We start from the raw sequence: 13,156 nt of genomic DNA, 5'->3' as shown, positions 1-13,156 counted from the left end.
AAGTGCATTGCAATACATTGTCCAGCCTACTTGCACTAAAGGAACTTAGTTCTCAGAACTTAGTCCATGCCTGTATTGATAAAAATGGCCATACCTGGGTAATATTTCTCAGGTGGAAGAAATCTGTCTTGGTCACCTTGTTGATGTGTGGTTAAAACATTAAGTCAGAGTCACCTAGACTTTATCAGTTACTTCTATTTAGTGCATCCCTTTTGGCTTTGGGGCCAACTAAAAGTATTTCTGTCTTATCTTCATTTTGCTTTAAATTGTTGCTCATCCATTGATTAATTGTAGACAGACAGGTAGTCAGGGAATACAATTTGACTCAACTGCAATGTATAGTTGTGCATCATCAGCATAGCTTTGGAAATGAACATTGTTTTCTCTGATGACATGACCTAAGGGAAGCATCTATAATGACAAAAAAAAGGGGAACAAGGCAGCTCCCTTGTGCAAGACCAAAAGATACATCATATTTCTCTGACATGTGATCTCCAAGATGAGCAATTATTAGTTTTTTTGTAAAAAGCTAAGCCCACTGAAATTTTGATTGGCTTGTCATTCAGCCATAACCACTAGAGTAACTGCTATATCCAGTAAAGTGAATTAAAGATCAGCCAAAATACTAAGTTCTGTCTCGATTGCTCAATTTGTGTTGGAGCAGAAGCATTTTAAGTGTTTTCTTGAAATTCAATGGTTTTGTGAGGGAAATGTGATAAAAATTTCAGCTGACTATTATAGTGCCACCAAGGAGCCAATCATGACCGGATTTGGGATCTATAAATACTGTGCAAAAGTCCTAGGTACCCGAGATTTTTAAAAATATATAAATTTGGTCTTAGAAATTTTTATTAAATGTATTTAAAAAATGCTACTTGGCAAAAAATCAGCTAAAAATCCTACACGGCAGATGGGTCCTTGAGGCAAATGTATTCCTTATGAGGAGAGGCACCTTTACACAAATCTTTCCAGCTCTGGAGAAAAGGGGGTATGGGACTTTTGTAACTTTTGGGCTGGAGTCTAGATCTCACTGTCAATGCACACATCAAGATTAATTCATTTTAGTTTTGGCTTGTCAAAATGTGCAAAATTTCGTTTGATTTCCAGGTTTGCGTGTGCAGGCTGCTTCCAATTCACTATCCAGATCACATCAGTGCAGTAATTTATTTACACTACAAATTGTTCCTGTTCTGTGACATAGTCTGCTGTGGTTTTGTTGTACTTTCTCCCATTTTAACCATTTCCTGTTTGTCATGTGTATCGATGTGTTGATCCACAACAGGCACAAGTCACTCTGAAATGACTTTCTACGGTAATAGAAACTGGAAACAATTTATCTTGTTAATTATTTTCATCCAATGTTTATATATTCAATATTTTCTAATTCACACACACACACACACACACACACACACACACACACACACACACACACACGACGCTAAACTTCTGTAGGCTGTACTGTCTGCCTGGCACGCACCTGCACATGCCATTACCGAAGACTAAGGTAGCAAACGAGAGGAATCGCTCGTTACAATTAAGTATCCAATATATCAGCTCGACATATTGAAATCTAAATGATTTAATCGCCGATTTAAAAATAAAAAAAAACCCAAAGAAAACTATTTTCTAGCGTGGACAGGAAGATTTAAAAAAAACCCCAAAAGCATTCAGTTCAGAGCGTGTTTTTCCTGGCTGCAAATTCTAAAGATTCTCCGGCGGATCTGTTTCAGTTTCAGGCCGTAGATGAGGGGGTTTAGGAGCGGTGGGACAGCGAGGTGAGCCAGCGACATGAAATTACGCAGACCGAGCAGACGACTGGTGGGTCCATAGCGAGCGTACATCATGTCAAATATGACTGCGACTGTGAAGTTGGTCAATGAGATTAAATGGGGCAAACAGGTCTGCATGAATTTAGAGCCATCGATTAGAGGGTTTAGGAGCGGGGGAACAACGAGGTACTCCACGGACATGAAATTGCGGAGAGCCTGCAGAGTAGTGCTAGAACCATAGCGAGCGTACATGGCGTCAAAAACGCATGCGACGACGAAGTTGGTCAATGCGACTAAATGGGGCAAACAGGTCTGCATGAACTTATTCCGTTGTTCCTGTGATCGCACAGATGCCTTGATGATATTGACATAGGAAATCATGACCAGCACTGCTTGTAAATAGTGAAAAATCACAATAATGTACCCGAATACATTGTTCAGTGTGGTATCCACACACGACAGTTTTATCACTGACCAGGCTGTGCTATGAATCTTTTCGATGTTGGAGTCTGACTATCAGGGCCATCTCAAGAGCCGATTCACAGATGGATAACAGCCAAGTAAAAAGCAACAAATTCAGCACTTTCCGAGGCGTGATGATTGAGTGGTAATTGAGCGGTTTGCATATCGCGATATACCTATCGTAAGCCATCACTGTCAATGTAGTTACTTCACAGAAGACGTAGTTGTATATTACAAACATTTGACTCAGACAACCTTCATACGAAGTAACACTCAAGTTGGATGAAAGGTCCACCAATATTTTAGGATAAAATGAAGAGTCACCAAATAGCCCATTTACACACAAGCTGCACAGAAAAATAAACATTGGCTCATGGAACGTTTTCTCCAAAATAATTGTCACGATCAAAGTCAGATTCACTGAAATAGTAAAAAGGTACGCGAGAAGAGTGACGGCAAGGTATGTGTGCTTTCTTGACATTGTCTCATTCAGCCCTTGAAGAACAAACATTATTCCAGTTGAATTCTCCATGGTAGTTTTATAACAGATGCGTACAAAGCACCAGACTCTGAGGTACAGAAGGCTTGCTTGAAAAATAGCTTCCTAAATCGAAAGCATCAAGCTTTGGTATTCACATTTCTTCCGATTTAACATAAAGACCCCATTTGCTGATGATCAACTCAAAGGGCTAAGGATTGAATCAGGTTTCCAACTGTACAAGAGAAAGCAACACCCAGAACTATTTGATGTCCATGCCCTCCGTATTGGGCTTTATATCTGTATTGTGTAAAGGGCCTTTGAGATTAGCTATCAGCATCCTACTGCTTAATGAGATCATTCCAATAACGAGAGAGAAAAGAGAACGATAACAGGCAAAGGTTAAATTTGCCCTTGGGTGTAGCTAGGAATTGAGAGTTGGGGAGGCTAAGCCCCTAAGAGGAATACAGTATATATATATATATATATATATATATATATATATATATATATATATATATATATATATATATATATTCTAGCCTGGTGCTCGTAATATGTTACCTTTACTTGAAATTACTGTTTAGCATGGCTAAACTACATGGCTTTGCTACACAATTCGAAAACACACAGAAACAATGGTCTCAGAACTAAAAGGCTATGCTGGTACAATGGCCGCACCGATCCCATCGGGCTCTATTTATCAATATTTTCGGAAATCCGTGTGCAAATGTATGTGTGATCTGAGCTAGCTAGTTTGCTAAACCTGTCACGATTAGTTTACTATCTTCGACAAGGTAGTGCCTTCAAGGCTTAATTGAGGGAGTATACATTGGGCTGGAGGAACGGATTGGCAAATCGTAGGAGTCGGTATCTGGAATCACACCGCAGGGCGACAGCAATAGCCTAAAACTACGTTTTCCCTGTCCTTGCAGAGAACCAGAAGGAGGAAGTGATTATGTGGCCATGGTTCAAACTTCTAATAAAGCTTTAAATGTCATGTAAAGCCATAGCAACGATGCCTGGTGCTGCATTCACGTCATAACAGAATTAACGAATTAGCACTTTCCGACTATGAAACAGTTCAGTTCACGTCAACCTCTGACATGGAGCGAGAGGCAAAAAACAAAACTCGTAAACAAGCGCATCAGTCATGCCACTTCTATAGCCTACCATGATGTTTGCAGTGTACCTTGAACTTGAACCCTGAACTCACCGTTATAGTTCGTTGTTTCGTAGGCGTAGTAGGCTACGACATGCCCCATTCTTGTTTTATGGAATTTATGTTCAACTCCACAGAAGACTGAATTAATCAGGATTACCGGAATGAAACATCACCCATTTTGTTGTCGAATCCTGTTGCATTTTTATATGATATAAAGAATAATTATTATAATCCAATTGGCATATTAAACCAATTTTGCCAATATATATAATATTAATTAATGGAATAATAAAAAAATAAAACACGCTTTACAACCGTGCTCTTTCATTTCCGCTGAGACCAGCTGAGACCACTCGAGAAGTTTGTTCGGCTCCTACGAAAAAACTGACATTCGAAAGCATTGATAAATCCCACATTATTTCTGGAAATGCATTTCCGATGGATTTGCGGTGAATTTCGTTCTGCTCAGGTTTGATAAATGAGGAAAAGTACACAAAATCAGCAACAAGCAGACTGCTTGTTCTCACCATTATATTCTGTTATATAACTGATGATGGACTGATGCTGATAATGTGCCAAGTAATGTGCCAATGCTTTTCACTTTTTTAATGTTGGTCACATGTCGTTTGCTAAATAGTCGAGGATGCAAAGATGTTACAGTACATCAGAGCTTTTTTTTTTGGGGGGGGGGGGGGGGAAATAAAGACATCTAGATCTCTGCTTGTGTGCTAGGGGGAAAAAAACTGAAAAAATTACAAGAGCAATGAAATAAAAAAATAGGAATTTCAACCAGGGCTTTTTGGCACCAGAGGCTTCGTAAACTGCAATATCTCTAGTTACCACTGGACTTTGCAAGCTTCCTGGGGAATGTCAAACCTTGGCCCTTTACTATAGCTTTGTATAAAAATAAATACATCACATTCAAAGACATGAACCTCAACAGGACAGTTACATATATAGTGATATACAATGCAGTCTGTAAGTATTTGGGCAGTGGTACAAAATATTACTTTTTTTTGTTTTTGGCCCTGGGGTCCAGCACATTGGATTTGAAATGAAACCGTGAAGATGTGAGCAGACTCACCTTTAATTTGAAGCTATTTACATCCATATGATCATATGGATATCATATGGATCTTTGTTCTCCAAGAGTCAGAATTATTCTAAATATTACTCAAGTAAAGTTACAGAAGCCCAAACACAATGAAAGTGGAAGCTTTTTGTAAAACATTAACCTTTTCTGGCATAAAATCTCAACTGTTTTTGCCGGAGCGTGTATTGAAAATGTTATGGTTTTGTTACACAGGCAAAAATATGATGAGTTGTTTTCTGTAAGTCTAACAAGTTATATACTGTTGGAAGTGTAATGTCATTAGCTAAAATGCTTTTCAGTCATCACTTAAGTAACATGCACATTGTCAGTTCTTTGCTGGAGAGAAGCTATACTGTTGTTTTGCACACGGATGGGGAGAATGCCTATACTTAGCAACTGCATTATGGTTACTGGTCAGAGAAGCTCGTACATGAGCTCACGATGTTCCAGAGTGCCTATACAAAATTGGGTAATATCATTTCTATGTACACATACTTTTGTTGAAGTATGTAACAACAAAATCGACAACAATGATAATTCATACAGAGAAATCCTGAGTAAACAATAGACATTCTATCGACGTGTCTCAGAATTAGCACGTTTTTAGAATTATAAACTATTATGCATTTGGTTTACTAGCCCCTTTTCACCAAAAGGACACTCACTTTACTGTATTTATTGTGTTATGTGGATTTCCAAAGTACAAAGAAGGCAAGGTCCCCCATGTTTGTTTTGCCACCCACGTGTTACAAAATAAGGTACCATTGTCAAAAATTGTACTGTTAAAAAAGGAATGCAAAAATAAAAATACACCCTGGCCCAGCCCTTAAGGAGTTAAATTTATTTTACATATTGGCATAAAACCCAACCAGGATAAAACCCCAGCCACCAAGCTGAAAATGTAAGTGTTGAATGTGATCTGAACTTTGACTCTCATATCAGGAATGTCACAAAATCTGCTTTCTGAAGAACATAACTTGAGTCTTGTCTTTTCTCTCTTTTATAAATACAGAGTAACTAATGCAGCTTTTATAACCAGACTGGACTACGGCAATGCTCTCCTATCTGGTCTTCCCAAAAAAGCGATAAACCAAGTCCAACTGCCCAATGACCGGAAAGAGAGTGCACAAGACACCGATTACATACACTGGCTACCAGTTAGTTTTCGTATTGATTTTTATGTTACTTACTAGTTTTTCATGGCTTCACACCAGGCTACATGTCTGAAATGCTTTTACGGTATAGTACAGTAACCAGCCTGTAGCGCAGTCATTAAGGTACATGACTGGGACCCGCAAGGTTGGTGGTTCGATCCATGTTGTAGCTACAATAAGATCCGCACAGCCGTTGGATCCTTGAGCAAGGCCCTTAACCTCTCCTGCTTAGTGTAATCAACTGTACGTTGATCTGGAATAAAGGGTCTGCCAAATGCCATTAATGTAATGTAATGTAACCAGGAAGGGCCCTGAAATCCTCTCAGAGCAACCTCTTAATGGTCCTGAAAAGTAGAACAGAAACCTTCGGCGAGGCATTTAGCAGTTAACGCCTCGCCGCTGGAACACCTTCCCTGAGAATTGGAGGGCAACCGAAACTTTTGACACTTTTACCTAAACCTACCTACATAAAACCTACCAGTTCAGTCTGGCTTTTATTTAGGCTGGTATTGTTTTATTATTATCATTTCATTTTTATTTATTCATTTTATTTGTATTATTGTTTTACCATTTGGGGTTTTATTCCCTGGTTTTAATTGTAGACTTGTTTATCTGTTAATTTAATCAATTTTTATTTCTTTTAGCATTCTTTATTTTCACAAAGTTTTAATCTAAAATTTGTGAATTAGTTTTATTAGTCTTTTCTTTTTTAAATTGTTTTTATCTACCTTATCCCTTGCAGGGAAAGCATTTTGAACTTTCCCTGCCAGGAACGTGCATGAAAAGGGTGATACAAATAAAGTTTTATTGATCGAGTCATGCAAATGTAAATTTCAATCAAGCACAGGTTTTTAAAAAATCATCAGACTGGACAGGAAGGTAAAAACGATATTCACTTCAGAACATCTGTTTTCTGGCTACAACTTCTAAAGATTCTCCGGCGGATCTGGTTCATTTTCAGGCCGTAGATGAGGGGGTTTAGGATCGGTGGAATAACTAGATACTCCAGGGACATGAAATTGCTGAGAGCCTGCAGACGAGTGCTAGAACCATAGCGAGCGTACGTGAGGTCAAATAAGACTGCGAATGTGAAATTTGTCAATGATATTAAATGTGGCAAACAGGTCTGCATGAACTTATTCATATCTTCCTGTGATCGCATAGATGCTTTGACGATATTAACATAGGAAATTAAAATTAGTATTATCTGTAAAAAGTGAAGACCCATGAAAGCAGACCCGTATATGTTGTTGATAGTGGTATCAACACATGACAGCTTTATCACTGCCCAGCCTGTGCAATAAATCTTATCGATGCTGAATCCACAGAGAGGTAGTCTGGCCACCAGGCCCATCGCAAAAACTGATTCACAGAAGGATAACAACCAAGTAAAAAGCACCAATTTCATCACTTTCTGAGGGGTGATGATGAAGTGGTAATTGAGCGGCTTACATATCGCGATATACCGGTCGTAAGCCATCACCGCCAATGTATTGACTTCGCAGGTGACGTAGGTGTATACTGCCAGCATTTGACTCAGACAAGCTGCATACGAAGTAACACTGAAGTCAGATAAAAGGCCCACCAATATTTTTGGATACAATGTACAGGCACCAAATAGCCCATTTACACACAAGCTACACAAAAAAATGAACATGGGATCCTGGAGCGTTTTCTCCCAAATAATTGTCACGATCAATGTCAGGTTCACTAGAATAGTAAAAAGGTAAGCGAGAAGAGTGATGGCAAAGTATGCGTGTTTGGTTGACATCGTCTCATTCAGTCCTTGCAGAAAAAACAGTGTTTCAGTTGAATTGTCCATAGTTTTATAACAGTTGTGTATAAAAAGCCGGTGAGATTCTGAGCTGTTCTTTCTGTAGCTTTTCCTGCGATCATTTCGCCTGCACCGCAAAAGGGGAAAGTACAGAAGATCAGCAATAAGCAGACTGCTTGTTAGGACGTTCTATTCCTTGTTGTGATATTTGCCGCTTACAATGCTTGTCATTTGAATAAACTGCAAATTGCAGTTGGTTGAAATCCGAAAAGAAGTGTTCAAATTGAACATAAAACCTTCATATCGAACATGTTTCGAACTGAACATGAGAAAGCAACAGGCAGAAAGATATAATGTCTGTGCCCACCGTATCAGGCTTTATATATGGATTGTGTAAAAGGCCTTTGAGACTTGCCAGCTAATCCACATCCTCGCCGAATCAGCTGAATGGACCCAAGTCAATAATGAGACACAAAAAAAGAAGCACATATACGTACACTTTCCTCAAGAAACCGAAATGTCTTTCTTTGGTTTTGATCTTTTGGAGAATTGCTGGCGAAACTTATTCCATTCATTTTGTATTTTAATTTATTTATTTTCTCATACACCAAATGATTTTGAATTCAAACTTGTTCAATATGCATGCGCTCAATGTTTGTGCCTAACCAATTATCTTCGCTTGGAAGACCTGACACAGGACAGGGGTTAAGGAACCATAAGCGGTTGTGACAAAATCGAAGCTAGAATTTGTAGGCTACTGTCCGTAAAGCACATACCTACGCATATCTGTATTGTAGGTGTGGAAGTATAAAATGCCAGTGTTTTCAAATAAAACCACATCAAATATATCCATCTTACTGAAGACAGCAAAAGAGGCATTTTCACTGATAATGCGTACACCACTCTTCTGTTTAACCCATTAAGTATCACCCCGTTTCTAGAAAGCTTGAAAATAACCAACCGAAAATAAAATGGTTACTATTCTTGAACCATTTGGTCCACAGGTATAATCATGGGCTGCGTTTCCCGAAGCCTTCTTAACGCTACGTGGTTCGTAATTTATACCTTAGCGTTTCAGCGTTTCCCGAAACGTTCTTAGCTAAGCTCACTCTGCTACTGGCCACCACTGTTACCACCGCAGGCCTCTGAAATCAGCTGTTGCTCTTAGTTACATCTCAATCGATTAAGCAATATGTACACAAATAATTCTACAGCTGTAGTTGGCTAATATTATCACTAAAATACCAAATTGTACATTACGAAGGATGCATGTTGCACTTTTAACATTTTGCCTTTTAATTGATATTCATAAACTGACGATTTCCCACTCTCTCTGGGCTGGAGCGATGTTTAACCATAGTTCTTTATTTGTTTTGTTGGACACCATAGTCCTAAAACTGAAAATAAGGTTTCTTTATTCAGCGCCAAGTCCTCTGGACAAGGTGTGAAACTACAATCTGATATTATAAACCGTATATATAATTTGGCGAAAATTAAATATACGGTTGGATAATTTAGTTTTAAATTCTATGAATACATTCCCATCGGTCGTCCATCAATCCATCCATTTTCACCTGCTTATCCGGAGCCGGGTCACGGTGGCAGTAGGCTAAGCTGGGTATTCTAGGCGTCCCTCTCCCCAGCAACGCATTCCAGCTCCTCCTGGGGGATCCCAAGTCGTTCCCAGGCCAGGAGAGATATATAATCTCTCCAGCGGGTTCTGGGTCTACCTCGGGGTCTCCGCCCAGTTGGACGAGCTGGAAAACTTCCAAAGGGAGGCGCCCGGGAGACATCCTGATCAGATGCCCGAACCACCTCAATTGGCTCCTTTCGACGCGAAGGAGCAGCGGCTCTACTCCGAGCTCCCTCCTGATGTCCGAGCTCCTCACCCTATCTCTAGGGCTGAGCCCGGCCACCCTACTGAGGAAGCTCATTTCGGCCGCTTGTTTACGCGATCTCGTTCTTTTGGTCACTACCCAAAGCTCGTGACCATAGGTGAGGGTTGGGACGTAGATCGACTGGTAAATCGAGAGCTTCGCCTTCCGGCTCAGCTCCCTCTTCACCATGACGGTCCGGTGTAACACCAGCATTACTGCTGATGCTGCACCGATCTGCCTGTCCATCTCACGCTCCCTTCTACCCTCACTTGTGAACAAGACCCCGAGATACTTGCACTCCTTCACCTGGGGCAATGACTCGTTCCCAATCCGCAGGGAGCAATCCACCGTTTTCCGGCAGAGAACCATGGCCTCGGACTTGGAGGTGCTGACTCTCATCCCGGCCGCTTCACACTAGGCTGCAAACTGCTCCAGTGCATACTGAAGGTCACGGTCCGATGAAGCCAGCAGAACCACGTCATCCGCAATTCTGAGGTCACCAAACCGGACACTCTCCTCACCTCGGCTGCGCCTTGAGATCCTGTCCATGAATATCACAAACAGGACCGGTGACAAGGGGCAACCTTGGCGGAGTCCAACACCCACTGGAAATGTGCTTGACTTTGTGCCGAGGATGTGGACACAGCTCTCACTTTGGTTATACAGGGACCGGATGGCTCGTAACAACGGCCCCGATACCCCATACTCCCGCAGTACCCCCCACAGTGTTCCCCGGGGGACACAGTCGAAAGCACATGTGGACTGGATGGGCAAACTCCCATGACCCCGCCAGCAACCCCACCAAGGTAAAGAGCTGGTCCACTGTTCCACAACCAGGACGGAAGCCACATTGCTCCTCCTGAATCCGAGGTTTGACCATCAGTCGGAGCCTCCTTTCCAGCACCCTAGAGTAAGCTTTCCCGGGGAGGCTGAGGAGTGTGATACCCTGATAATTGGAGCGCACCCTCCGGTCCCCCTTCTTGAAAATGGGGACCACCACCCCGGTCTGCCACTCTGCAGGTACTGTCCCCGACCTTGACCATGCGACACTGAAGAGGCGTGTCAGCCAAGACAGCCCAACAATATCCAGAGCCTTCAGCATCTCAGGGCGAATCTCATCCACACCCGGCGACTTGCCACTGAGGAGCTTTTTGACTACCTCAGCAATTTCTGGCAATGATATAGGTGCAGATTCCCCTGAGTCTTCGGGCTCTGCCTCTTCCACAGAGGACATGTTGTTCGGGTTCAGGAGCTCCTCGAAGTGCTCTTTCCACCGCCCGACAACATCTCTAGTCCAGGTCAGCAGTTCTCCTCCCCTGCTTAAAACAGCCTGAGACAAGCCCTGCTTTTCCTTTCTGAGTCGTCGGATGGTTTGTCAGAACTTCCTCGAGGCCAACCGAAGGTCCGTCTCCATAGCCTCCCCGAATTCCTCCCATACCCGGGTTTTTGCTTCAGCAACTGCCGACGCCGCAGCCCTTCTGGCCACCCGGCACCTGTCTGCTGCTTCAGGGGACCCCCGGGCCAGCCAAACCCGAAAGGCCTCCTTCTTCAGTTTGACGGCTTCCCTCACCGCTGGTGTCCACCAGCGGGTTCTTGGGTTGTCGCCCCAACAGGCACCGATGACCTTCTGGCCACAGATCCTGCTTGCTGCCTCTGCAATGGAGGCTTTGAACATGGCCCACTCAGACACCATGTCCCCAGCCTCCCCCGGGATGCATGAGAAGTTCCTCCGGAGGTGGGAGTTGAAGGCCTCACGGACAGGGTCCTCCGCCAGACGTTCCCAGATCACCCTCACTACACGTTTGGGTTTACCGGGTCTGTCCGGCAGCCTCCCCAGGTGGTGATCAGTTGACAGCTCTGCTCCTCTCTTCACCCGAGTGTCCAAGACATACCGTCGCAGGTCTGATGATACGACCACAAAGTCGATCATCGATCTTTGGCCTAAGGTGCTGTACTTTACCGTTCCACTCTCAAGTTCACAATTGTAACTCTACCTCAGCACACATCATTTGAACACCTTGATGTTAAACTGCCTAGTTCTTGTCCATTAATCATTGTGTCTATCTATCGCCCACCCAAACCTTCTCCTGTATTTCTCCGTGAGCTTTCTGAACTCCTGTCCACAGTCTGCACCATGTCTCCCAACATGCTTGTCATAGGTGATTTTAACATTCCTATTAACCACGCCCGATCCACCTTCGCCACTGATTTCCTATCTCTACTGGACTGTCTAGACATTAAGCAACACGTTACCTTCCCCACCCATAACAAAGGCAACACACTCAACCTAGTCTGTTCCACCGGCCATCAATCTCACTGACCTACTGCTCCCCATCTCTGATCATAAAGCTGTCATGTTTGAGGTCCCTGCTCAGCTATAGAGGAAAAAACCTCAACGCACCATCACATTTCAAAATATTAAAAACATTAACAATGCTGATCTCATCAGTCTGATCACCTCGCACCCCACCCCTGACCCACTCTCATCTACTGATGAACTGGTCACCCATTACAATGCCTGTCTCTCCTCACTGGACACTTTAGCCCCTCTTAAGGCACGTACTGTCTCTTTTAACCACTCTGCGCCCTGGTTTACCCCTCAACTGCACCTTCTAAAAGCTGCAGGGTGCCGTCTAGTGAGACTAGCCAAGAGAACTGGTTTAACCGTCCACTCCCAAGCCTACTCTGACCATATTAACTTCTACAGAAATGCCCTCACGGCGGCCAAAAGCTCCTACTACTCCAATTTCAGCAACAGTGAGAGAGCCAATTCCAAAACCCTCATCTCTACAGTGCAACACCTACTTCAACCACTTGATAACTCCCATGACAGCACCTCCACTGACCTGTGCAATAAATTCCTGAGCTTCTTTCAAACTAAAATTGATGACATCCATAAACAGCTGTGACCCACTGCCCTGCCCTCCTGGATGTCCACCCCCATGGACCCCCCATATCAAAACTGTCTCTCCACCTTCACTCCAGTCACTGAGGAGACTATAACCAAAATGATTACCACAGCCAAGTCCTCCACCTGCCAGTTGGACCCTTTACCTACCACTCTGGTTAAAGCTGCACTCCCTGCCCTCTCCCCACTGCTCACCCAGATTATAAACTCATCCCTGGTTTCTGGCTCTGTTCCTCCCTCACTAAAATTGGCTGCCATTACCCCAATACCCAAAAAATCTGGTGTAGATTATAACAATCTAAACAATTTCCGTCCCATTTCCAACCTCCCATTTGTGTCAAAAGTACTTGAACGTGTTGTGGCAGGCCAACTTCAAACTCACCTGGATTCAAATAACCTCCTTGAACCCTTCCAATCTGGCTTCCGACCAAAACATAGTACAGAGACCGCCCTTGTCAAGATCACAAACAACC

At 42.8% G+C, this 13,156-nt stretch overlaps 1 protein-coding gene and 1 pseudogene across 1 annotated transcript; both read right to left on the bottom strand.

Annotated features, from left to right (window-relative positions):
- Nucleotides 1-1,670: 1,670 nt before the first annotated feature.
- Nucleotides 1,671-2,766, bottom strand: LOC133107447 (olfactory receptor 1-like; annotated as a pseudogene).
- A 4,250-nt stretch (nucleotides 2,767-7,016) lies between these two features.
- Nucleotides 7,017-7,895, bottom strand: LOC133107446 (olfactory receptor 10A6-like). The gene has a single exon (XM_061216434.1). It carries the CDS (start codon nucleotides 7,893-7,895, stop codon nucleotides 7,017-7,019), a length of 879 nt encoding a protein of 292 aa, XP_061072418.1.
- Nucleotides 7,896-13,156: the final 5,261 nt, after the last annotated feature.

This window comes from Conger conger, chromosome 13, assembly GCF_963514075.1.
Source record: "Conger conger chromosome 13, fConCon1.1, whole genome shotgun sequence".
NCBI classification, from domain to species: Eukaryota; Metazoa; Chordata; class Actinopteri; order Anguilliformes; family Congridae; genus Conger; species Conger conger.
Note: the sequence above shows the minus strand (reverse complement) of the source record. Positions and strands in the feature narration are given on the sequence as shown.